Source organism: Erinaceus europaeus, chromosome 12 (genome assembly GCF_950295315.1).
Source record: "Erinaceus europaeus chromosome 12, mEriEur2.1, whole genome shotgun sequence".
Lineage (NCBI taxonomy): Eukaryota > Metazoa > Chordata > Mammalia > Eulipotyphla > Erinaceidae > Erinaceus > Erinaceus europaeus.
The window spans coordinates 62,168,817-62,195,668 of NC_080173.1; the positions used below are offsets into that span (position 1 = coordinate 62,168,817).

The window sequence follows — 26,852 nt, forward strand, 5'->3', positions numbered from 1 at the left end:
CGCTTAACCCACTGAGCTACCACCCGACTCCTCAATCCCACTCTTAATAGGGGAAAAAATAAAACATTTCCAGATCATCTCAAGTGTCTCAGCTGACACATGGAGACCTGAACATTCAGGTGTCTGACTCCCAAGCTGATGCCCCTTCCTGTTGTTGCTGCCAGCCAGGACCCCTGCTCAGAAAAAGCCCAGCCCAGCCAGCAGCCCTGTCCTTCTCTCAGGCTGTTCCCTGAACTGACCAAGATTGCTCCTGTCTTAAGACCATTGCACTGGCTGTTCTCTTAGCCTGGAATGCTCTTCCTGTACATAGATCTTCATGCAGTTGGCTCCTTCCTGTCATTCCGGTGTCAGCTCAAGTGTCACCTCCTCCGAAAAGCCTTCCTTGTTCACCCAACCTAAAATAGCCTTCCAGTTACTCTCTGTTGCATCACAGTTTTATTTGCTTCCCAGCAGTTATTAATCCCTGGTAATTTCTTGTTGAGTTACTATTGTTAGTTTCATCTCATTTATAATAAGGACTATCAGTCACATGGCACAGACCTTTCATATACCCAACAAAACGTCAAAAGCTTTACACTTATGGGGTCATTTAATCTCCACAGGCATCCTTTTATCACAGATTCTATGATCATCCTCAATTCACAGAAGAGGAAATGGAGGCAGGAGAGGTTCAGCAACTTGTTCAAATTCCAGCTTTAGTGAGTTCTCTTCTTAGGCCTTGTATAAACATCAGTCCTTCAAAAAAAGTAAAAACAAAAATTAAAAAAAAAACTATCAAAAAAATTTTAAATGGGTAGGGCTGAGGAGATAACATAATGATTATTCAAAGAACTTTTCATGTCTGAGGCACCAAAAGTCCAAGGTACAATCACTGGCACTACAGTAAGCCAGAGCTGAGCAGTGCTCTGGTAATCATAATAATAACAATAAATAAATAAATTTAAATGGGCAGAGGATTAAAATATTTCTCCCAAGATATACAAATGGCCAACAAGCACATGGAAATATTCTCAACATTATTAGTCATAAGAGATATGCATTAAAACCACACAGTAAAATAGTCCTCCACACCCACTAATATAGTTATAATCCACAAATGAAAAATAATAAGTGTTTATAAGGATGTGGAAAAATCTAACACCCATGCATTGCTAGTGGAGATATAAAATGTTGCAGCCACTGAAGGGAAGTTTGATGGTCCTACGATTCTTCTCTTGGGTAAAAACAGCCAAAGGAACTAGAAATAAAAACTCAAAACAATAATATGTGCATGACTATATAGCAGCACTAATCACAATTGCTGAAAAGTGGAACCAGTTGTCTAAAATATGTGTCCTTCTTTGAAGTTCATCTCATTCAAGATCCAGAGCAGACCCAGGAAGTAGGTATAACCAATCCCCCAAAAATGTGGTCTAGTTATATAATGAAATATAGAATTCATCCATTAGAAGAACTGCAGTATTGATACATGCTGTCACATGGATAACTCTTGAAACCATGTAGTAGGACCTAGAAGACAGCATTGAAGTCACACCAAACTTTCATGCCTGAGGCCCCAAACCTCACTAGTTCAATTCCTGAAAACAGCAAATGCCAGACCCAAGCAATATACTGCTCTCTCTCCTTCTCTCTCTCTCCCTGTCTCTCCCTGTCTCTCTCTCTGTCTCTCTCTCTCTCTGTAGAGGGGAGCATGAAAATAATGTGTTTTATAAAGAAATGGGTTGTAAAAAATGTACTAAGCAAAAAAAGCCAGACACAAAAGGCCACATCCATTTAATTTATAAGAAATGTTCAGAACAGGCAAATTCATAGAGACAGTAAGCAGACTCACAGCTTCCAGTGACTGAAAGGAAAGAAAAACGGGGAATGATTAATCTTCATTTATGGTTAAAAGAAAAAAAAAGTTCTAGGAGGTCGGGTGGTGGCGCACCAGGATAAGTGCACATAATACATATGAAGCACAAGGACCCACACGAGGATCCGGGTTCAAACCCCAGCTCCCCACCTGCAGGGGGATCACTTCACAGGCGGTGAAGCAGGTCTGCAAGTGTCTGTCTTTCTCTCCCCTCTCTATCTTCCCCTCCCCTTTCAGTTTCTCTCTGTCCTATCCAAACGGAAAAGAAAAAAGAAGAAAAAAGACCACCAGAAGCAGTGGATTCGAAGTGCACGCACCAAGCCCCAGCAATAACTCTGGAGGCAAAAAGAAAAGGGATGTTCTAGAACAGGTACTACAACATTGCAAATGCACTAATTGTCACTCAACTGTGAGACATGCATATATATCATGTAAATATGTACCACATACTCATGCGTGTATCGCATTATGAAAAGTGTATATCTATTGAATCTGCCTTCTTTATCTCTGGGTTCCTGGAGCTTAGAGGCACTCGGTGTGAGGCACTACGAATATATTTGTTGCAGAAATGAGCAAAGTGGATCAGAACCCAGTTCTGCCACTTCTGTCTCTGGCTTCACTCCGCAATATCAGGAAGCTCTAACTCAGAGGTTCTCAAATTCTCCAATGCGTTAAAATGACCTGGGGAGCTTGCGAAATCAAGATTGGAGGACTTCAGCCCCTGAGTTTCTAACTCAAAAGGACTCAGTCAGACCTGAGAATTCACATGGCCAACATGTCCCCTGCAGGGCCCAATCTGAGAATTCCTGCTCTCTGATACCCATTAGACCACAAGAAAAGAGAATAACCTTCACATTACAATTCACGAGGACCCAAGTTCTACCCAGGTTCAAGTTCCCAGTCCCCACCTACAGGGGGGAAAGCTTCACAAGTGGTGAAGCAGAGATACAGGCATCTCTCTTTCTCTTTCCCTCTCAATCTCCCCCTACCTTCTCAATTTCTGGCTGTCTCTATCCAATAAAGATTTTTTAAAAGACAGAAAAAAAAAAGTCCTTAACACTAGAATTTCAGTGGTATGTATGATGAGTCTCATACATACATAGATACACAGATTTTTTTAAGTATTTATTTATTAATTCCCTTTTGTTGCCCTTGTTGTTTTATTGTTGTAGTTATTATTGTTATTGATGTCGTCATTGTTGGATAGTACAGAGAGAAATAGAGAGAGGAGGGGAAGACAGAGGGGGGAGAGAAAGATGGATACCTGCAGACCTGCTTCACCACTTGTGAAGTGACTCCCCTGCAGGTGGGGAGCCGGGGGCTTGAACTGGGATCCTCATGCTGATCCTTGTGCTTTGTGCCACGTGCACTTAACCCGCTGCGCTACCGCCTGACTCCCTTTTTTTTTTTTTTTAATCAGAGCACTGCTTAGCTCTGCCTCCGCTGTTGCTTGGGGATTAAACTTTGTACCTTTGGTGCCTCAAAGGTCTTTCTACATAACCACTATGCTATCTCTCCAGTCTTTATGCATATATAAAAATGCAAAAATATGAGGCTCCAGGGCACATTGGTGAGGTTGTCTGCCTAGGGAGTTCACGACAGAATCATAGTAGCACCTGCTGGCTGAAAGGCAGCAAGATCCAAAGCGAGACAAAACAATAAAATTGAATAAACAGGAACCAAAAAAGTAGGAATAGAGCAGATGAGAATAAGGATGATAGAGTGGAAAGAAAGTAGGAAGTCTATTTTAGGTATGTTCCTACAGGCCCATGACTTTAATTTTTTTTTAATTTCTTTATTGGGGAATTAATGTTTTACATTCAACAGTTAATATAATAGTTTGTACATGCATAACAACATTTCCCAGTTTTCCATATAACAATACAACCCCCACTAGGTCCTCTGTCATCCTTCTTGGATCTGTATTCTCCCCACCCACGGGGGCTCAAACCAGGATCCTTGCACTGGTCTTTGGGCTTCATGCCATGTGCTATCGCCCAACCTCCTAGTCCTGGACTTTCTCCCAGTTGTTAAAGTGTTGAGTGTCTTTTGTTGCATCCATACCAGTATTAGGTTTGTGCAATATGGCCTCAAGTTAGGGAGGAAATAACCTAGGATTTTAGTGGGATCTAAGTTAACAGTAAGTTTAACTGCATTTACTTGTTTAGTGGTTCTAATAAAAGCTGTCATAGGAGGCCAGGTGGTGATGTACCTGGTTGTGTGACATGTTACAGTGCGAAAGGACCCGGGTTTGAGCCCCTGACCCCATCTGCAGGGGGAAAGCTTTGCAGGTGGTGAAGCAGGGCTGCAGGTGTCTCTCTAGCTCCTCCTTCCCTCTCCATTTCTGCCTGTTTCTATTGAATAAATAAAGATAATTTTAAAAATTATGTTATGCATGTACAAACTATTGTACTTACTGTTGAATGTAAAACATTAATTCCCCAATTAATTAATTATTTAATTAATTTAAAATAAATTATATATATGAAAAAAGCTGTCATGGGGGGCTGGGTGGTGGCGCACCTGGTTGAGCGTGTGTATTACAATGCACAAGGACCTGGGTTCAAGCCCCTGGCCCCCACCTGCAGGGGGAAAGCTTTATAAGTAGTAAAGCAGGGCTGCAGGTGTCTCTCTGTCTCTCTCCCTATCACCCCCTCTCTCTTGATTTCTGTCTATCTCTATCCAATAAATAAAGATAATAGTAAATTTAAAAATAAAAAATAAAAATAAGCTGTCATAGGGACAGTAATTGTCACTGAATTGATATATAAGCTCTCCAGAGCCCTACCCTACTAGGGAAAGACAGAAACCTGCTGGGGATATGGATTAACCTGTCAGTGCCCATGCTCAGCAAAGAAGCAATTACCTAAGCCAGAACTCCAACCCCTCTCAGCCCCCAAAAGAATGCTGGTTCAAACCCCCAGAGGGGGAGCAATGTTAGGGGAAGATGGCCAGGAGACTCTAAACTCCAATTCCATCAAGACCCCAAGACCTAGAGAGAGAAGAGGAAAAAAAAAAAAAAAAAAAGGATATTTGTAAGTAGAAATAGGTGTAGGTGTGACTTAGAAAGGAAGGGAAGAAGGACCATAAAAACGGGCAAATATATATAAATATAGATAGTTACAGAAATAATAGTCAACAAATATCTGTGACCTTGGGAGAACTACTGCTATTCCCAATGAAGGGGATGGGGACACAGAACTCTAGTGGTTGGAAAGGTGTGGCATTGTATCCATGCTGTCTCAATTTTTTTTGTATTTATTTTAAGGTCTATCATGTCAGATATGAGCATAGCTGTTCCTGCCCTTTGTGTGTGTGTGTGTGTGTGTGTGTGTGTGTGTGTGTGTGTGTGTGTATGTGTGTGTGTGTGTGTGTGTTCCATTGACTTACATGGTAATTTTCCATCCTTTCCCTTTGAGTCTGTGTTTGTCTTATTGAGTTAGGTGGGATTCCTACAGACAACATATGTTTGGGTTGTTTTCTGATCCATCTTCCTACTCTGTGCCTTTTAATAGGTAAATTCAGGCCACTGAAATTTACTGATATTATAGATTGAAGATGTTTTAATGCCATTATTGTAGAGTTTTAGAGTGTTCTATTATATCTAATTGTTTCTAGAACTTTCAGAACTTCTTTCAGGGAAAGATTGGTGATAGTTGATTTCTTCAACTGTTGCTTGTCTGAGGTTTTTATGCCTCTGTCTAATCTGAATGATAGCAGGATACAGTAGTCTTGGTCGAAAGCCTTTCTCATTGAGCACTCAGTAGATATATTGCCATTCTCTTCTAGCCTGTAGTGTTTGTGTGGAGAAATTCCTCTGCAAGTGACTCTTTGTTTTTCTCTTGCATCCTTCAGGATCCTTTATTTATCCTCATTCCTTTTCATTCTAACTATGATATGTCTTAGTGTCTTTAATTCTGGGTTAATTCTGTTTGGGAACCTCTGGGCTTCTTGAACCTTTTTGTCTTTTATGTTGTCTAGACTAGAGAAGTTCTCATCTAGTATGTCCTGTAGAATGCTTTCTTCCCCTCCCTCTCTTTCTTCCTCTGGTAGGCCTATAATGAATATATTATTTCTTTTGAAGTCATCCCATATGTCTCTGTTGTTGTTTTCAGTATCTCTTAATCTCTTTTCGGTATCTCTTACTTCTTCCTTAGTTTTTTCTAATTGTCCTCAATCTTGCTAATTCTGCTTTCTGCCTCATTTATTCTATTCTCTCTCCCTTCTGTTGTTTTCTGTAGCTCAGCTATTTTGTTACCCTGTTCTGATCCTGTACTAGCTTGTTCAGCTAGTTGTGCTCTTAGCTCAGCTATTTCAGCTTTCAGCTCTCTAGTTACCTGGATAGTTAGTGCTTTCTTTCAAAGTCTTGTTTGTTGTTTCTGCATATCTGATGACAATTCTTTCAAGCTCTTTCCTTAGTCCTGTGACTAATTCCTCAATTATCATTTGTATGTTGATCTCATTCTTCTGTACTTCTACCTTTGGGGGACTTTCAGCTGGACTTTTGTCCTGGTTCATTTCTCCAGTGTTTTTCCAATGTAACCATTATTATAGTGTATTATGAAGTCCTTCTCTCAGTACTTTTCAGTCCACTGATCACTCTTGCCTGGATTGACTTGTGTCTAAGTAAGGTACTTAAAGAGTTCGCAGTTATGGAAATTAACAGTTGTTTCAATATTATCGCAATCCCTGAGTTGAAGCACAGTGGCTGTTAAAGCCACTTTTTTCTATGGTAGCCCAAGTAAGTTTTATAGCTTAATCACTCACTCCTGGCCAAGAGACAAATCAGGGTGGGGGAGAGATAGCACAGTGGTTATGCAAAGAGACTCCTACACCCCATGATCCAAAGCTCCAGGCTCAATTCAGCTTCTCTCAGCAGCCAGACCCAAGCCGGGCAGCACTGCTGGGCCCTGTGAGTTTCTAAACAAGTCCCACTTACAGTCTGTAGGTTCTGAGGCAATTATTCACCATGTTCTTATCAGGAGAACAATGTGGAAATTCTCCCACTATACAACCCCACCACTAGACCACCAGGATATAGATCTCCTGAGTTTCCTGGTCAGTTCTCTGCCCCCTGATGTCAGCACAGGGCCCCCTCCTGCTGCTCCAGCCTCTGAGGGCAGTAGCACTGGAGAGTCAAAGTTGCATTTGGTGAGTCTTAGAGGAGTCCTCTCCTCCCTTCAGCTGTCTTTTTGTTGGTGGAACAGACTGGAGGTGGCTCCTCAATGGCAAACTGCCACTGTTGCCAGCCACTTGGGAGTAGATATGGGCTCTCCTCAGGGTCCTCTCTGTCCACAAGCCACACGTGTTTTCACTCACTGGTGACTTGGTGGGTTCACAAAGTAGTCCCAGTCTCGTCTTGTAGCAGTCTCAGGTGAGCTTTGATATTCCTTGTTCTTTAGAGAAGTTTCTCAACTGGGTAGAGCTGGAGGTCTAGGCAGAGTGTGGTAGCTGGATGCTCTGGTGATTTGGTGGGTTCCCAAAGTAGTTCTATTCCTGTCTTGTTGCAATCCCAGGTGGTCTCCTTTGATATTCCTAGTTCAGTGTTTTGTTTTTGGTTTTGTTTTATTTATTTCTTTTTAACAACAGGGTTATCACTGGGTCTTAGTGCCTACATGTCAATTCTACAGCTCCCAGTGGCCTTTTCTTTTTGAGAGACAGAGAGAGAGACTGTGAAAGACAGAAATAAAGGAGAGACACAGAGAGAGAGAGACGCCTGCAGCACTGTTCCACTACTCATGAAGCTGGATGGAGACATGAACCCAGGTCCTTGAGCATGGTAGCATGTGTGTTCTCACAAGTGCACCACCACTCAGCCCCCAGTGTTGTTTTAAGTCACTAAGTCTCTGGTAATTTGACAGGAAAGACAGAAAAAGACCATCTGCATTCTATAAACACAGTTTCCTCATCCAAAAGTTAGAATAGAATAGCAAACACTGTTACTGTGTAGAACAGATTTGATGACAAAATGAGGTACTGTAAATAAAATTTTAAAAACTTACAGAATTTGACACATCATCCAGCTAAAATAAATGACAGATGCTGATCATATCACTGTTGAAAAAAGCATAAATCACTGTTATTTCCCCCAGTCCTGTTGAGTGTCCCAAAAGCCATGTGAGCAGCATCTATGATTTATTTCCACTTGGACAATTGAACCCACTTTCCTTTTCCCTCTGTACTTCTGCTTTTGCTGGTATTTGGTAGATTTTGAGGCTGGGGCCAGCTAAGGAGAACTGGATACTGAAACTGCCACCTGCTTTCCATAAAAAAAAATGTCTCCTTAACTAGAAGACTAGGATGTACACCTGTTATTAAGTTATGGTTCTATATCTGGAAATGAACTTGAGCAAATAATCTCTACACACACAGAGACACACATACAATGAACAACTACTGATGCTTGTATTTTCACCCATTCACTTATTCCAAGAACAGTAAGTTTTCTGATAACTGGATTTTCACAGACAAGAGAAAGACATCTCTGCTTCTTGTAGAGAAAAGAAAGAAAACACTACAGAAAGCAAATTTTAATACCAATGTTTATTAAAGCAGAAAAAGAGAGAAGAAAAATAGCTAAGCAAAAGACCCCATAGCCCCATGTGGGGGGTTTCTTTGCAGCTTCCCCAAGCCCTCAGGGCAAGCAGACAGACATAGGCCCTGTTCTGAAGGCCCCACTTCATCAGATCTGGGTACACTGATACTTCTGCCAAGCCTTTCAAACTGGTAGGAAGGCCATTTGGGGAGGTAGTCTGTAATATGCTGGTTTTGATGAGTGACACAGGCTAAGATAATGAAGAAGCATATATGTTTGCCATCAATCCCCAAGGCAACCTATGCCAAGCCCACAGTCCACCAGAATTGAAGGTATCCATTTCCACAGCTGAGAGGCTAATGAATGAAGCCTCATCTTGTGTTGATGTTATCCAGATGTTGTCAAAACGGTTGCTGGAGAAAAGACAAAGAAAATAATGTCAGAATGCTGGTGGTGATGATAATGACAATGACGATGATGATAATGAAAGAGGGAGAGAGGTATTTAGAGAAGAGGGAGGAAAGGCATCAAAGATCATTTCCATAGTCTGACAAGATGCTACTATTTTTCCATGCACTGGTTTTTCTCTAATGCATTAAAGAATGAGCCTAGGGCATTATCCATGCACAATAGCACTGAGCAGTCTTTCTATTTCTATTATTTATGACTAAGAGAGACCAAAGAACCCCAAAAATAATTTTTATCCATATTCCCAATGGAGAAGAAATGAGTGGGGGAAGATGACCAGACCAGAGGGCTCTGAACTCCAATTCCATCAGGACCCAGAGAGAGAAGAGGAAAAAGGGAGGGACATTTGGATGTAGTAATGGGCCTATGTGTGACTTGGAATGGAAGAGAAGATAGGACCTTTAAAAAAGTGGGTAAGTAGGCTAGGCCCCAAGTTTACACAAGTAGGTTTGCACTTGGCTAGAAACTCCAAATAGTCCAGTTCAGGTGGGCTGGGAGGGTATACCCAGAGAAAAAAAGGGAGCCAACAATAATGAGATATCACCTCACTTCTGTGAGAATGTCATATACCAAAAAGGAAAGCAACAATAAATGCTGGAGAGGTTGTGGGGACAATAGATCTAACTGCTGGTTGGAACATAAACTGATCCAACCCCAGTGGAGAACAGTCTGGAGAACGCTCACAAGGCTAGAAATGGACCTTCCTTATGACCAAATAATTCCTCTCCTAGGGATATATCCTAAGGAGTCAAGCATACCATCCAAAAAGATATCTGTATACTATGTTCATAGCAGTACAATTCATAATAACCAAAATATAGAAACAAAACAGGTACCCAACAACAGATGAATGGCTGAGAAAGTTAAGGTATACATATACATAATGGAATACTACTCAACTTTTAAGAATAAGGAACCCACCTTCTCCGCCCCATCCTGGATGGAGCTAAAAGGATTTACATGAAGTGAGATAAGTAAGAAAGAAAAAGACGAGTATGGGATAATCCCACTCATAAACAGAAGTTGAGAAAGAAGAATGGAAAGGGAAACACAAAGCAGATATTGACTGATATGATTTGGAGTATTTTACCAAATTAAAAAAAAAAAACCAAACTCTGGAGGGAGAGAAAGGGTAGATTTTCAGCTCCACTATAGGAGGGTGGGGGAGGGACACAGGCCTTTGGTAGTGGGAATGATGTTAATATACACTCCTATTGACCTATAGTCTTATAATAAATCACTATATAATCAATATTATATAGTTTCCTGGAGGTGGGGAGCCGGGGGCTTGAACCGGGATCCTTACAGCGGTCCTTGCACTTTGCGCCACATGTGCTTAACCCGGTGAGCTACCGCCCAACTCCCCTGTCTCAAACTTTTTGATGTATAGACCCCAGTTCTGAGTATATATTCCTCCAATCTAAGCACTTAAGGTTTCAAATCGGTAACCTGACTGAAGTTTAACAGTGGACTTAAATTGTTAATACATTTCCAATAATAACCTTTTTTATGAGCTTTTTTTTGAAATATTAAATCACTTTTAATCTTAGATTAAGGAGACCAGAAGCAACTGGTCTTGTCAGTATGTAAGATACAGCTATTTGTAAATAGCATTAAATGGCGCAAATCATGGTAAGATATTGTATAGTACAGTAAATCCTAACTAAATTTCCTAATGATTTGGTTATAACAGTAACTATCTATAGCCTTCTTAAACTCTTAAGACACCAGGAAACTTCTCCATTCTCTATAAAACCCATATTTCTCCCAGTCCTGGAACTTCTGGTGCATGGCTCGATTTCCTTCATGCTTCTCTCGATCCATACCATTTGATACTGACTCTGCTGAGCTCAACCAAATCAATGCAACAAGTACCGCATTGACAGGTTTCACTTTGGATTTTGTCCAGAGACTCTAGGCATGGGATGTCAATCTTTCAGTTCCATTACTCTGCCACCAAGCTGCAGATGCTACCATGATGCCATCCTGACTTCCCTGGGCAGACGACCTCACCAATGTACCCTGGAGCCTCACCTCTCCAGAGCCCTACCCCCACTAGAGGAAGATAGAAATAGGCTGCGAGTATGGATCAACCTGCCAATGCCCATGTCCAGTGGAGAAGCAATTACAGAAGCCAGACCTTCCACATTCTGCACCCCATAATGATCCTGGGTCCATACTCCCAGAGGGATAAAAAAAAAATAGGAAAGCTTCCAATGAAGGGGATGAGATGCAGAACTCTGGTGATGGGAATTGTGTGGAATTGTACCCCTCTTATCCTATGATCTTGTCGATCATTATTAAATCAATAAGAAGAAAGGAAAACAGGAAGAAAGAAAGAAAGAAAGAAAGAAAGAAAGAAAGGAAGGAAGGGAGAGAGGAAGGGAGGGAGAGAGGGAAGAAGGAAGGAAAGAAGGAAGGAAGGAAGGAAGGAAGGAAGGAAGGAAGGAAGGAAGGGAGAGAGGAAGGGAGGGAGAGAGGGAAGAAGGAAGGAAGGAAGGAAGGAAGGAAGGAAGGAAGGAAGGAAGGAAGGAAGGAAGAAAAAGGAGCCAGAGATGGAAGCTGGATAAATTCTCAGCCTAGGAGACTATGAAAAGAAGGCAATGAGAGAAGTCACCAGTCAAGCCCACAGAGGCTGTTCACACATGCAAAGATCCCAGTTGCAACAAATCACACTTCTCCAGACTTGTACTCCAGAGTGACTTTTTTCTGGTTGTCAAAGAAGGCTTAGCTGTTGGGGATCTCTTGGTGACTCAGTTCTGCTAACTAGCAGGTTCTCCTAATGTGCTCTTGGAGCCCTCCACACCCACGAATGTGCTGTCCACTGCTGACTCCCTAAAGCAGAAGGCCTGGGAGAAGGGACTCACCAAAGGCTGCCCCACCACGCCTTATACAGGATAGACCACGTTCCTGTCGCAGTGAGGCTTGCAGTGAGGATTCAGCCAGTGCTCCAGGAATTGCTCCTCAGCATGGTGCTCCAGACGCAGTAGATGGTGCATGTACTCCTATGAAAACAACCCAGTGATATCTCAAGAAGGGCCTTTATCTCAAAGATGTGGAGGAAGGGAACCCTCCTATGCTGTTGGTGGGGTTGCAAGTCAGTGCAGACCCTGTGGAAAAACAGGATGTTCCTGAAAACATTAAAAATCAACCTACCTAGACAGGCTCCTGTGCTAAATATGAATAGACATGGGCCCTAGGTCAGATCGATAGGGTTTACAGTTAGTGGTATTTATATACTTTTCAGTTTATATAGATTTTCAGCTCCACTGTAGGAGGGGAGGGGAAGGGACACAGACCTTTGGTGGTGGGAATGATGTTAATATACACTCCTATTAACTTATAGTCTTATAATAAATCACTATCTAATCAGTATGAGGGGGGAAAATAGATTGAATGCCTCAAACTTTTTGATGTATAGACCCCAGTTCTGAGTATCTATTTGGCTTCTCTCTGCCTTTACCCAGCTTTCTAGTCCTAGCATCAACTCTGACACCATCTTCCCAGACAATACCTCTGGACCATGAAGGTACATGTTAGCAATTGGGCTCAGTCAAAAAATCAGTAAAGTCATGGGCCCCTAAATAGACTAAATAGTAATAGGCCCTAAATAGTAAAGTCATGGAATATACCTAAAATAGACTTCCTAGCTCTTTCCAACCTGAAGACCACAAATTTTATCTGCTATACTTTTATCTCTAAGTTTCTGATTACTAAACAATCTGTTCTGCTTTATACCTTTTTTTTTTTTTTTGCCTCCAGGGTTATTGCTGCACTATGAATCCACTGCTCCTAGCAACCATCTTTTTTTTTCCTTCCAATGTTTTTGTTGCTGCTGCTATTGTGCTGTTGGATAGAACAGAGAGAAATGGAGACAGGAAGGGGAGACAGAGAGGGGAAAAGATAGAAACCTAAAGATCTGCTTCACTGCTTACAAAGTGACCCCCACTATCCCTGGCATGTGGGGGAGCCAGGGGCTTGAACCAGGATCCTTGCATTGGTCCTTACACTTCAGCACTATGTGCCCATAACCCAGTGTGCTACCACCCAGACCCCTCTGCTTTATATCTTAATGCTTTTCAGCCAAAGTTTAATGCTTTTTTTTAACTTTTTTAAAAACTTTTTGTGAAGTTTAATGCTTAATGCTTTTCAACCAAGTTTCAGATACTACCATGATGTCAACCTGACTTCCCTGGGCAGATGACATCACCAATGTGTCATGGAACCCCACCTCTCCAGAGCCCTGCCCCATGAGGGAAAGATAGAAACAGACTGCAGGGGGGGGGGGATGAATTAATCTGCCAACACCCATGTCTAGTGGAGAAACAATTACAGATGCCAGACCTTCTACCTTCTGCATCCCATAAAGACCTTTGGTCCATATTCCCACAGAGACAAAGAATTGGGAAACTTCCCATGGAGGGGAAGGGATATGGAGCTCTGGTGGTAGGAATTGTATGGAATTGTACCCCTCTTATACCACAATCTAGTCAATCATTATTAAATCACTAGTAAAAACATAAAATAAAATAACATCATAATAAATATATTTGTTGTAATAACAAAATAATCAACCTACCATATGATCCAGCAATTCCTCTTCTAGGCATACACCCAAAGAACACAATAACAGCTATTCAAAAAGATCTAGTCAGTGGTCCAGGAGATGGCACAGTAGATAAAGAACTATACTCTCAAACATGAGGTCCTGAGTTCAATCCCCAGTAGTACATGTACCAGAGTGAAGTCTGGTTCTTTTTCTCTCCTACTATCTTTCTCATTAGTAAAAAAAAATAATAATAATAAATCTTTTTTAAAAAAATCTATTCACACCTATGTTCCTAGCTGTACGATTTGTAATAGCCAACATTGGAACCCAAATGATAAACCACAGAAGGATGGTTAAACAAGTTGTAGAATATATACATAGTGGAATACTACACAGCTGTGAGAAACAAGTACACATTCCCCTTTACTACAGCATGGAAGGAACTAGAGGGAATCGTGTTGAGTGAGATAAGCCAGAAAGAGAAGGACAAATACCAGATGATCTCACTCACAGATGGGCCCTAAGGAACAAAGCAGAGGACAATACAGGGTGAATCCTCAATGAACTATAGTCTATTGCAGCAGATTTGGGGACTCAGAAGGGAAAAGGAGGATTACTAAGGAGAGGCTGGGGAACCTAAGTCACTATGGTAGAATAAGATGGTTTGGTTGAGTGTGAAATGTACTGATACTTACCTTGGAGGAATGAGGAAATGTATCCTTGTGACAACAAAAAACTTGTAAATCAAAAATGTCCTCCATAAACTGATACTGGAATTGAAAAGGAAAGGAGAAGGGGAGGTCCGGGAGGTGGCGCAGTGCTAAAGCTTTGGACTCTCAAGCACTAGGAAAGGAGAAGGGGAAGGGGGAGAAGGAGGAGGAAAGAGGAGAAGTAGAGGACTAGGGAGATATCATAGTGGTTATGCAAAAGACTTTCAAGCCTGAGGTTCAGAAGTCTCAGGTTCAATCCCCAGCACCACCTGAAGCCAGAGTTGAGCAGTGCTCTGGGGAGAAAGAGGAGGAGAAGGAGGAGGAAGAGGGGAAGGGCCTTTACCCATAGTGAAAGCAAGTGTGTACAGGGTGGGGGTGGCTCTGAGCCTGGTGCATCCAGGGAGGAGAAACTACCACACCTGTGCCTTGGAAGCAAAGGCCAACCTGACAGCCCACTTGAAGGGCAAAATGGAATCATCCACCAGCCCAAAGTGTTGAGAGAAGTTATCTCCAAGCTTGCCAGTTGTTGGTATGCTTCTAATTCTGCTTCTATAAACCCCTTCTGTTTCATTGGTTTAATCCCCCATGCTTAACACTGTATTCTATTTACATAAACCACTGTTAACTAAGCACCACCCTCCCTCCAGGGCATTGGTGGTTCAGTGGTAGAATTCTCGCCTGCTCTGCCCCCTCTCCTTGTCACACCCTGATTTTCACCAATCTCTTTTTGCTCCACCCTCTCTACATCATATCCTGTTTACGCCCTACTTGGCAAGTATATAAAAGGACAAGATTGTTAGTTTTTATTTTAGTTTAGCTTGGATTAGATTGTGCTGCGTTCCACTTGAATAAAGACTGATCTGCGTACCACTCAGCCATGAGTCCCTGGTCTTCTATCTCCCATCAGTGAAGCTCAGCCCGACAGCCGGTCAGTGGTGACATGGAGAAACCACTTTGGAAAACAAGTGGTTGTCTGCAATCCAGAAATTGTGCTCCTCACTTAAATACCTCCCAAAAGTGGTCCTCAAACTTTATCAGAATCACCTGGGGTCTTTCAGAAACACGGATTGTTCAGCGCCACCTCAAAGGTTCTGCTTCAGTGGGTCTCAAGTGGGGTTGCAGAATTTGCATTTCTATAATAATACGTCTTTTTTTTATTTTCCCTTTTTTGCCCTGTTGTCTTTTTGTTGTTGTTCTTTTTGTAGTTATTATTGTTGTTAATGTTGTCATTGTTGGATAGAACAGAGAGAAGTGGAAAGAAGAGGGGAAAACAGAGAGGGAGAGAGAAAGATAGATACCTGCAGACCTGTTTCACTACCTGTGAACTGACTCCCCTGCAGGTGGGGAGCTAGGGGCTTGAACCATGATCCTTCCGCTGGTCCTTGCAGTTCACACCATGTGCTCTTAACCCGCTGTGCTACCACCTGACTCCCTAGAATCTGCATATCTAACAAGTTCCCAGTACCCGGTGATGCATCTGGCATTTTTGAAACCAAGTGAAACTCTTAAATGAGAAAATGTGTATAATATCTATATGTTTGGGAGTCAGGCGCTAGCGCAGTGGGTTAAGTGCACATGGCACAAAGCACACGGATCAGTTAAGGATCCCAGTTCAAGCCCCCAGCTCCCCACCTGCAGGGAGTTTGCTTCACAAGTGGTGAAGCAGGTCTGCAGGTGTCTATCTTTCTCCCTCTCTGTCTTCCCCTCCTCTCTTCATTTCTCTCTGTCCTATCCAACAATGACAACAACAATAAAACAAGGGCAACAAAAGAAAATAAATAAATATATATATATATATATGTTTATAATAATTATGGAAGCAACAAGTCTGTAATAGCAAAACGTTGAAAACATGCCAGATAACCAGGATAAATATCAATAAATTACAATAGAGTCACACTGCAGAATATTATGTAATAGTGAAGGAATTATAGTTACATAAAGCAGCATGGAAAAGTCTTTAAAAACTGCATATTGCAGACAAGAGGCTAATAACCAAAACATTTAGAGAACTCACCAAACTCAGCAACAACAACAAAACAAAACTGACCCCATCCAAAATGGGGAGAGGATATGAACAGAATATTCACTATAAGAGAGACCCAAAAGGCAAGCAAACATATAAAAAATGCTCCAAGTCTCTGATTGTCAGAGAAATGCAAATAAAGACAACAATGAGATACAACTTCACTCCTGTGAGAATGTCATACATCAGAAAAGGTAGCAGCAACAAATGCTAGAAAAGTTGTGGGGACAAAGGAACCTCCTGCACTGCCAGCGGGAATGTAAATTGGTCCAACCTCTGTGGATAACAGTCTAGAGAACTCTCAGAAGGCTAGAAATGGACCGACCCTATGACCCTGATGTCGAGAGCCAAGGCCTTAGCTAAGACTCTCATATAGCCAGTGAGAGGACATTCCAACCATTGGAACTGAGATTACCATCTAGCTGTTTGGAAAGTCACTCACCCACCTCCCTCCCCCACTACCTTAGCAGAACTTCCTCCTTGTTTGTGCATAAATTGTGGCTGCAAAATAAAATTTTCAGAGCTTGATCAGACCTCCTGTCTTGCTCTTGTTCTTCATGTCTCTTGTCCTTTCCATTCTCTTGCCCCCTACCCTAGGTTTCCATTGATAACCCCGCAGGCCGGGGCACCTGGCGCCCGACGTGGGACCTTTTTGGGTCTGGGGTCCGAGAGAACGTCGCTTCCCAGTGGTTGACCACAAAGCATAGGACCGCCACTTCAGAGAAGGAGTGAGTGAAGGTTCGCATAGGATTGCCGCTCTAGCCCAGAGTGAGTGAAGATCCGGATGGTGATCTCCGCAGATTCGCTCATCTCTGAGATTGATCCGTTTTGAGGTAAGAAAGAGCGACACAATTATGGGACAAGCATTGAGTAAACATGATTTGTTGCTTAAGGGCCTCAAAGAGTTCCTCAAGACACGAGGAGTAAGGGTTAAGAAAAAGGATCTCAAGAAGTGTTTTGTGTGTGTGTGTGTGTGTGTGTGTGTGTGTGTGTGTGTGTGTGTGTGTGTGTGTGTGTGTGAGTGATGTTTGTCTGTGGTTTCCCTTAGAAGGGACTATTGATGAAAAAAGATGGGCCAGAGTAGGAAACTGTTTAAGAGATAACATTCTGTTTGTGATTCTGTCTCTATTCCCATGCCTGATTCAGGAGACCCCGCCCCTGAGGCCGCCTGCTAAGTTCCCTCCTGTTAAGATTTACCCCTCTTTGACAACCTTAAGACCCCCCCCCCACCAAAGATGGGCCTGATAGTCTTTCTCCTGAAGAGGCCTTATCCCTTGATGAAGAGGCGGCCAAATATCATAATCCTGACCGGCCACCCCTATGCTCTTCTTTGTCCAGACTGCCTCCCTACGCCTATGCCCCTCTGTTTTGTGCTCCGGTCCTCGACTTGGCCAATATTACTGACTATACCACCAAGGCTAAAACTCAGCTAGCACAAAAAACAGCTTCCCTTAGAAAATTAATAGAAGAAAAACGAAAGCATTTACAATTAGTTAAAAGAACTGTGGGCTCTTGATTTGGCATTATCTTAAAACTATCCAGCCAAAAAAGATCCAGCTTTTTCTGGATCTTTTTTCCAGCAAGCTATTCTTTGAAAAGAAAAGAATGAAATCAATCGAACAAGACATTCTCTCTAACTTAAAAGCTATTAATCAGAGAACCAGCAGACACTTTTGATAGAAATTTAATGATTTGTTTCTTTAAAACTCTAAAAATGTACCTTAGCCCAGAAAAATAACTTTCAAAGATTTTTCTCCGAGCGGTAAACTAAGCCCACCTGTTCCGTCCACACAGCCAATCACAGCACAGAGCTCCTACTCCACAGATTGGCAAAAACTTCAGTCAATCATCCCCTAAGCCACAAACGCCCCTGGGGGGGGGGGGGGTGGATAGGCTGTGAGTTAGAAATCCAAAAGGCGCTTTTCAAAGGGAAAATTTTTCTTTTCACCAAGAATGTCTGTTTTAAGTCTATGTGCTAACCTTGTTTTCATTAATGTGTGTTAACCCCTAAGTAACTAAAGTTTGTTTTAAGTTTTAAATAAGATTTAGTTAAGCTAAATGTGGTTTTAAAGATCCCGACTCATAGAGTTGGCACACCTTTACCAGAGTAAAATATAGGACAGTTTCGTCCTTCTGATAGCTAATATCAACATCAATTCATTAGTTAGAAATTTTATGAGATCTCAAGATGTGGTAAGACACCCCTGCAGTCTCTCTCACTCTTGTGAAAATTCTAAACCTTACCAGCACCCCAATACCAACTGCCACTATTTGTAACAAATTACATGCTTGAACTGGATTTCTAGTAACCCAGTCAGTGTAGAGCAGTGGCCTTGCCAGGAAAAACGGGTTAAACATGATATTCCTGGCCTGATAAAAAATTTTCATTTGGCAGATGTGATTCAACAAAATTATTTAGTGTAAAATGGTCATCTAAAAGAAATGTTAACAGTAAAAATTGATTTTGAACATTTCAGCTATGAGGTTTATCTTAGCTTTTTAAGTTACCTATCCAAATCAAAGTGAAAGATCAATTAAGTTGTGTACCCACCCTTGTTCATAGCTGTCCTAAGGGTGTGATAGCTTTGTGATAAGCAAAGATCCTAACAAACAAAGTTTAACATTTTACTTAAAATTGTTTAAGTCAATCAAAAAAAAAAAAGGTTTTCCAACACAGTTATTATGTGGTAACATAAAGGTAAAAATTCATTTGCTAAGAAAGCTAAAGATTTAAAGTAAAAGTCTTAAGTATTGAACGTGAAAATTCTTCTTCTCCAAATTAATATGCAAATTATCTATGTATTTAACTGAAAAAGTTCCAGCACATTCTGGAGGGCCTCCAAAATGTCCTGTAAACTGTTTTGTGGATATTGATCCACAGCAGATTTGGCATTTGTCTGACACTAGAAATGTTTTTGAGAAGCAATGTCACTAATGTGTGTTAACTCTTTAAGTAACTTAAGTTTGTTTAAAGTTTAAAGAAAAATTTTGTTAAACTGAATTGGGTTTAGAGATCCTGGTTATGGGAATCGCTACAGGAGGTTAAAAAGATAACTTTTAAATTTATGTTCTTTAAAATTCAAACAGAGCATCTTAAAATTGGATATCACACACTGAAGATGTGTCTAGATCTTGACTGTGATAGGTAAAAAAAAAAAAAAAAAAGTTTTAAAAATACCTTCTCAACTAAACAGGCAAAACTGGCTTGGGTTAGTAAAAGATAACACAATGGTTATGTTAATTATTTACATGCCAGAGGCTTTTGCTCTGATAAATGAGGTTTAATTTAAATAAGATATGTAGAAAAAAATTTTTTCCAAATAAAACTTATCAAATAAATATGGGGCGGCCTAATGTAGAGCCGCATAGATGTTTTAGCTAACCTTTTTACATTTTATTCAAGAAGTATGCCCCTGGTTTCCCTGAGAAAAAACACTAGATATTAAAACATAAGAGAGACTAGGTAAAAAGTTAAGAGAGTTTTATGTCTAATATAGATAAAAACGTTCTGGTTAAAACTTTTATTTTAAAACTTGGTAAGAGATTTTTTTATCTTACTCATGAGTTAGTTACTTGTGCTTTTACAGTGACTTACTCCTTCTGATAAAGTTGTTACTGAGATAACTCCCCTATTTAGAAAGACTACAAAAATTATTATCAAATAATTGGCTTTTGAGAGTACAGATTCTACATGTCAAACTTTAATTAGTTCTTTTAGAGAGTAAAAAATTATCTGGCTTGTTTTAAGACACTGTCAGAGGTTTATTCTTGATAAATTAAGGTAATACATGGTGCTTCTGGTCTTATTTGTTTTGGCAAATCCTGATTTAAGAAAATTAGTATTTTGAACAATTAAGCTATGAGGTTTTATTTTAGCCTTTTAAGTTGCCATATTAGAGTTGTAAGGAGCAAAATCTATTAAGAGTTTTATATCTATGCTTACTCATGATAGCCTTGTGATGAGTAAAGATCTTAGTAACCTAAGTTATAGTAGTGTGCTTAAACTGTCTAATCAGTTTAAAATAATGCTAAAAAAAATGGTAAACATTTTATCATGTCAACACATTAGTTATTGACTTTCTATAATATATTGGTATATTTTAGTAAAGTGCCTTCTAAAATCATATTTTAAAAACTCAAGCCAATTCTAACCATTAGATCATCAATTAACTTGGTACAAGTTCTCTCCCTAAGTAAATAATTATAGGTACATCTGCACATGAAGAACTGACTGCTTATATGGTAAGATTTAAAACTAAACATTTTTCATTTTTTATTTATGGGTGTGTGATGACTCCTAAAGTCACTCATATCCTAAAATTTTTCTCATTTCTTTAGAAGCCTCTTAATATTTTAACGCTTGACCTGCCATAGTGAGAGCACTTTACTGGCTCCTGCATTGCTTAATTAAGATCCTGCTATTCAACTTTTAAGATTAATCTCCATTGATAAAAGCCAATGCTCTCTGACAGATTGATGTAATTCGCCTGCCCATGTTTAGTAAACAAAAACTTTTTTTTTCTCAGTTGGTATTTTTTCCAAATTTATGTGGGCTACAGCTCAAACAAGAAAAAGCTCAAAAACCTTAGGAGCCATATGCTCTGTTTTGCTTCAATAGACATCCAATCCATGTATTTTTGTTTCCTTTAAAACATTAAAAGCTCAATAAATAAAAAAAAAAAGAAGGGGAATGCACCCCCCAGTATTCAGTTGGCTAAAGTGTCAATGAAGTAACTATACTAAACCTTAATATTTACAAAAATTTGAATTGTCCATTTATTATATCTCATTGACAAAGCCACCCACTTTTCCAGTTAGAGACATATTTCCTTTTTCTCTTTTTCAACACTGGATGTCCATGTTTGTTTTCCTTTTATTATGGTGGATGACATTACTGCTCTTGCAAAATCCACAGAGTCCCTGTTGGCAAGTCCTTACCACAAAGGACGCCATGGCAGTATATACTCCAGCTAACCTCACCACCCTATCCAAGTCTTCTCTTTCTGCTGACCTACCACTGCTGACTTCATCCTTGCATGTTTATTGACCAATCACTTTTCTCCCAATATTCCTCATGTTCAAGGAACCTCACCTAATGTGTATGCACCTCCTCTGTTTGTGTTTTGGTACAACACCACCCTATATTTTCATGTCAATTCTTCTCTACCTGGTCCTTGCCTCCTAGTTTTGCTTGTTCCACAGCTGACCCTCTATGAAGAAGAAAAATTTCATCAGTTGGTGCTGACGACCACCAGAGAACCAGACGTGCTGTGTTTCTTCCCTTGGACATCACATCCACTGACTGCTTCCCTTAGACTTGCTGGTGGTGCATTAGGACACTCTATATATTCCTCCCATGAATTTTCTGACAAAGTACAACAAGTTATAGACTCCACCACAAATAGTCTTGAGTCACTACAGAGCCCCTTATGGGACCCTTGATTAGTTTTTTGTTAATGATTACCTTGGAACCTTTTATTTTTAGTAAGATTACTGGCTTTATAAAACAACAAATTGACTCCTTGGCATTGAAACCCTTACAAATATATTACCACAGACTTGATTTGGCTGACAGAGGCTTGGCTGAACCTGAGGGTGACAGACCTCTTTTAGGAGCTGCATAAAACTCAGATTTATGCACGCCAGCCTTGGCATGGAGTGGGCACCAGTAAGGGGTGCAGGGCTAAGCACTGCAGGGGGAGGACCCTATAGTCCGCCTCTGAGTCCCCCATGAGCAAACCTGATTTGCATGGAGGTTGGTGTCGGTCATCAGAACTCTTCGCCATGAGTTTTCCTCACCTTAGAAATAGTGGCTCTCCCTCCCCTCCCCAAAAGACACCAAGAGCCGTATGAGATGCGGGAAGATCAGTATTTACCCCGCGGGAGAAATCAGGTCAATACTTCCTTCCCTCTGGTTAATGCCCGCTTATCTCTTGATAAGATTCCTAGCTTTTGCCCTCATTTGCCCGCCTCACTTAAATTGTAAAAGGGGAGGAGATGCTGGGAGCCAAGGCCTTAGCTAAGACTCTCATATAGCCAGTGAGAGGACATTCCAACCATTGGAACTGAGATTACCATCTAGCTGTTTAGAAAGTTGCTCACTCACCTCCCTCCCCCACTACCTTAGCAGAACTTCCTCCTTGTTTGTGCATAAATTGTGGCTGCAAAATAAAATTTTCAGAGCTTGATCAGACCTCCTGTCTTGCTCTCGTTCTTCGTGTCTCTTGTCCTTTCCATTCTCACGCCCCCTACCCTAGGTTTCCGTCGATAACCCCGCAGGCCAGGGCACTCTGAAATTCTTCTCCTGGGAATATATCCTAAGGAACCCAACACACACATCCAAAAAGATCTGTGTATACCTATGTTCATAGCAATACAATGTGTAATAGCTTGTGAAAGCAACCCAAGTGTCCAATAACAAATGAGTGGCTGAGCAAGTTGTGGTATATATACACAATGGAATACTACTCAGCTATCAAAAATGGTGACTTCACTTACTTCAACTCTTGGATGGAGCTTGAAGAAATCATGTTAAGTGAGATAAGTGAGAAGCAGAAGGATGAGTATGGGATGATCTCACTCATAGAAGTTGAAAAACAAGATTAGAAGGGAAAACATTAAGCAGAACTTGGACTGGAGTTGGTATATTGCACCAAAGTAAAAGACTCTGGAGTTGGGGGAGAGGGTTCAGGTCTTGGAACATGTTGGCAGAGGAGGACTTAGTGGGGGCTGAATTGTTATGTGGAAAACTGGGAAATGTTGCACATGTACAAAGTATTGTATTTTACTGTTGACTATAAACCATTAATCCCCCAACAAGGAAATTTAAAAAAAAGAAAAAAAGAAAGAAAAAATAAAAAATGGCTGCCAGGAGCAGTGAGTTCATCATTTAGACACCAATCCCCAGTGATAACCCTGGTGGCAATTAAAAATAATTTAAATTTTTTAAAAATAGCAAGTTGGGGGGAGTCGGGCAATAGTGCAGCGGGTTAAGCACAGGTGGCAAAAAGCACAAGGACAGGCAGAAAGATCCCGGTTTGATCTCCTGGCTCCCCACCAGCAGGGGAGTTGCTTCACAGGTGGTGAAGCAGGTCTGCAGGTGTCTGTCTTTCTCTCCACCTCTCTGTCTTCCCCCTCCTCTCCCCATTTCTCTCTGTCCTATCCAACAATGATGACAATAATAAGTACAACAGCAATGGAAAACAACAAGGGCAACCAAAGGGAATAAATAAATTGAAGTTCCAAAGTCCCAGGTTGAATCCCCCGCACCACCATAAGCCAGAGCTGATCAGTGCTCTGGTTAAAAATAATAATAATAGGGGGCCCGGAGGTGGCACAGTGGGTTAAGCACATGTGGCGCAAAGCGCAAGGACCGGCATAAGGATCCCGGTTCAAGCCCCCGGCTCCCCACCTGCAGGGGAGTCGCTTCATAGGCGGTGAAGCAGGTCTGCAGGTGTCTATCTTTCTCTCTCCTTCTCTGTCTTCCCCTCCTCTCTCCATTTCTCTCTGTCCTATCCAACAACGAATGACATCAACGATGGCAATAATAATAACCACAACGAGGCTACAACAAGGGCAACAAAAGGGGGAAAAAATGGCCTCCGGGAGTGGTGGATTCTGAGCCCAGCAATAACCCTGGAGGAAAAATAATAATAATAATGATAATAATAATAATAATATGAAACAAAATAAAAATTTCAGTCGGTGTATAGCACCAAAGTAAAAGACTCTGAAGTGGGTGGTGGGGAGAGTACAGGTCATGGAAAAGGATTACAGAGGTCCTAGTGGGGGTTGTATTGTTATGTGGAAAACTGAGAAATGTTATGTATGTACAAACTATTGTATTTACTGTCAACTGTAAAACACTAACCCCCAATTGCCGGGATAGCCTGATGGTGCTTCTTCCCGAGCTAGTGCTCTCTGGGTTGGAGAGAACTCAACTGGAGCCGATCTAGGCTGCTGAGTGGGAGAGGGATCAGGAACTTGTGCCGCACTAACTTCGCAGGAGATACACTCTGGAACTCTCGGAGCTGGAAAGCAACTTCCAAGTGTCTTTAATCAGAAGAGCAGCTGTTTTTATACTCTCCAAGTAGGGTGGAAACAGGATGTGACATAGAGAGGGTGGAGCGAAAAGTGACTGGTGGAAGATCAGGGTGTGACAAGGAGAGGGGGTGGAGCAGGTGAGAATTCTACCACTAAACCACCAATGCCCTGGAGGGAGTGTGGTGCTTTATGTAAATGTAAAAGTGATTTATGTAAATAGGCCAAAGCTTTGAATGGGATTAAATCTATCCCTATATAGGCATATGGTTAAGCAGAAGCCAGGGGGAGCTGGCATACTATCCAACACCCAACAAAGAAATGTTTTTTTAATTCATAGTTGAGGCAGCAAAAACCTCAGGTTCATCCCCCAGAAATAACATGTTGAGTGGACAGTATAAGTCTAAAGAGATGACGTTCACATGTTGTGACATTAAATGTTATGATATAAAATGTGACCATTTTGGGACCAGGGAGATATTGATAGTACAATGGTTATGATAGTTATTCAAAACAATTTTAATGTCTGAATTTCTAAGGTCCCAAATCCAACTGCTGGCACAGACAGAGAGAAAGAAAAGACCATTTTTTTAAGTTCAACACAAAATGACATTACTTATGGCGACATGAATTTGTGATCAAGTCACCTTTTTTAAGGATAATTGTCAGAAAGCTGGGTGTGTTATACTGACGGCTATCAAACAAGTGTTCCTATGTGTTAAAGGATATTTAGCTTAAAAAAAAAAATCTTGCAGTCACTCTAAATGTTAAACCATAAGACCCCACAGTTAAACTCCTAGTTTCATAACCAAGAAAATGAAGACACACAACCTTGTATAAAGATGTTCATAGTGTGGTCCGGTAATTGGCGGAGTGGATTAAAGCATTGGACTCTTAAGCATGGGGTCCCTTGAGTTCAATATCTGGCAGCACATGTACCAGAGTGATGTCTGGTTATTTCCCTCTCTCCTATCTTTCTCATTAATAAACAAATAAAATCTTTATTTTAAAAAAATGTCCATAGTGGCATTCTTCATTGTGGATGAAAATTAGGAAGAACCCAAGTGTACATGAAAATAACAAAGTATAGTCTTCCCACGCAATGGACTATGATTTGGCAATAAAAAGAAGCAGAGGAGTGGGGTACAACAGCAATGAACCTTGAAAATGTTGTGCGAACGCTGGCAGAATAACTTACTGGGATAGTGCACTGCCATGTGTGTGCCCCACATTTGAGCCCAACTCCCCACAGCATTTAAGAAAGCTTTGGTGCTGTGGTGTCTCTCTCTCCCTCTCTCTATCTCTCTCCCTCTCTCTTTCAATCTAAACAAAACAAAACAAGAAAACATTAATGAAAGAGGCATGTCAACAAGGTCCAGGCAAAGAACATGATCCCACTTTTCTTGGAGGGCAGCCAGCCTTACACATTATTGTGTCCATAGCAGGAAGTAGCTGGATTGGGGCCTTGAGCTGCATAAGGAAAAAAGCTGGGTGTCCTGTCCAAACTGGAGCATCATTGCCTACTACTGAGCTTCAGGATTTGATTTTGTCTTCCAAAGTGCCCTCAGGTATACTTCCTCCATCTCTGTCCCTTCCACAGGCTGTGTCTTCATAATTGGCCTCCCCCACCACACTCTACCCTACCACCCTACCCCACATTCAGCCTCCTCACCCCTCCACCCATCTGTCGTCACTCCACCTATACCTTCTACTTCCTGGGATACCCACCTCCCATTCCCAGGTCTGTTCCACCTCACAGAGTGAACCCACATTGCAGTCTAAAAGGGCCACTGCCCTCTGCAGGCCTTTCCCAACACTTCCTGCCTGGAAAGAGGTAGGAGCTGAAGACTAACTGCCCACCTGCAGCTGCTCTGCTCTGTGGCTCTGGATGATTCTGAGAAAAACCCTTCGCAGTACCGTCCCCCACTTGTCACTACAGAGAAAGAGACCCTGCCCTCTGGCCCTGTCTGTGGTTGTAACTGACAACCTTTGTTGATGTCTGCACTTCTGGACAACCTCAATTTCTACCTCAAAGGGTTCACATAGGGGTGATAATGCAAGGGTTATGCACAGGTGTGTAAACAGAGCTAAGAGAGTCACCAAAGAGCATTTCAATACTCAGACCTGCAGGGCCATGGATAAGAAACTGCCAAGGTCAGGGAACCCCCTGCAGAGCTGGAAGGCATCTCTCTCTCTCTCTCTCTCTCTCTCTCTCTCTCTCCCTCCGTTTCTCTTTCCCTCTCTTCTCCTCTCTCTTCTCTTTCCTTGACCTCCATCTCACTTCTGGAGCCAAGCTAAAGTCAGTCAGCCAACAAAGCAGCATAAGATCTGGAGCACAAGGGTCAGGGCAGGGCAGGGCAGAGCAGCATGAAAGACGGATATGGGATAGGCTAAAGAAAACCAGCAGCCATACCTGGAGGAGGGGACACCAAGGATGTGCTGTTGCCCAAAGAAAAGAACAGAGAGTATGTGCAATCCATGTTATTGATGTTTGTTTCAGGGCACGGTAAATAGCCTAATGGTTATGCAAAGAGACTCTCATGTCTGAGGCTCTGAAGTCCCAAATTCAATCCCCTGTATCACCATAAACCAGAGCTACTCTGGTAGAAAAAAAAGCAAAAAAGGGCAGGAAGGATGTTTGCTTCAGAGAAGTAGATACTAAGTACATT

General features: G+C 41.5%; 1 protein-coding gene across 1 annotated transcript in view; it reads right to left on the reverse strand.

Moving 5' to 3' along the window:
- Positions 1-8,381: 8,381 nt before the first annotated feature.
- Positions 8,382-26,852, reverse strand: part of C12H17orf67 (chromosome 12 C17orf67 homolog) — a 31,347-nt gene continuing 12,876 nt past the window's right edge. Inside the window, exons 3-4 of the mRNA XM_007526693.2 lie at positions 11,726-11,863; positions 8,382-8,803 (exon numbers count right to left, since the gene is read on the reverse strand). Of these exons, the coding sequence (XP_007526755.1) occupies positions 11,747-11,863 (117 nt within the window). The 3' untranslated portion in view covers positions 8,382-8,803; positions 11,726-11,746. The remainder of the gene's footprint in view (positions 8,804-11,725; positions 11,864-26,852) is intronic.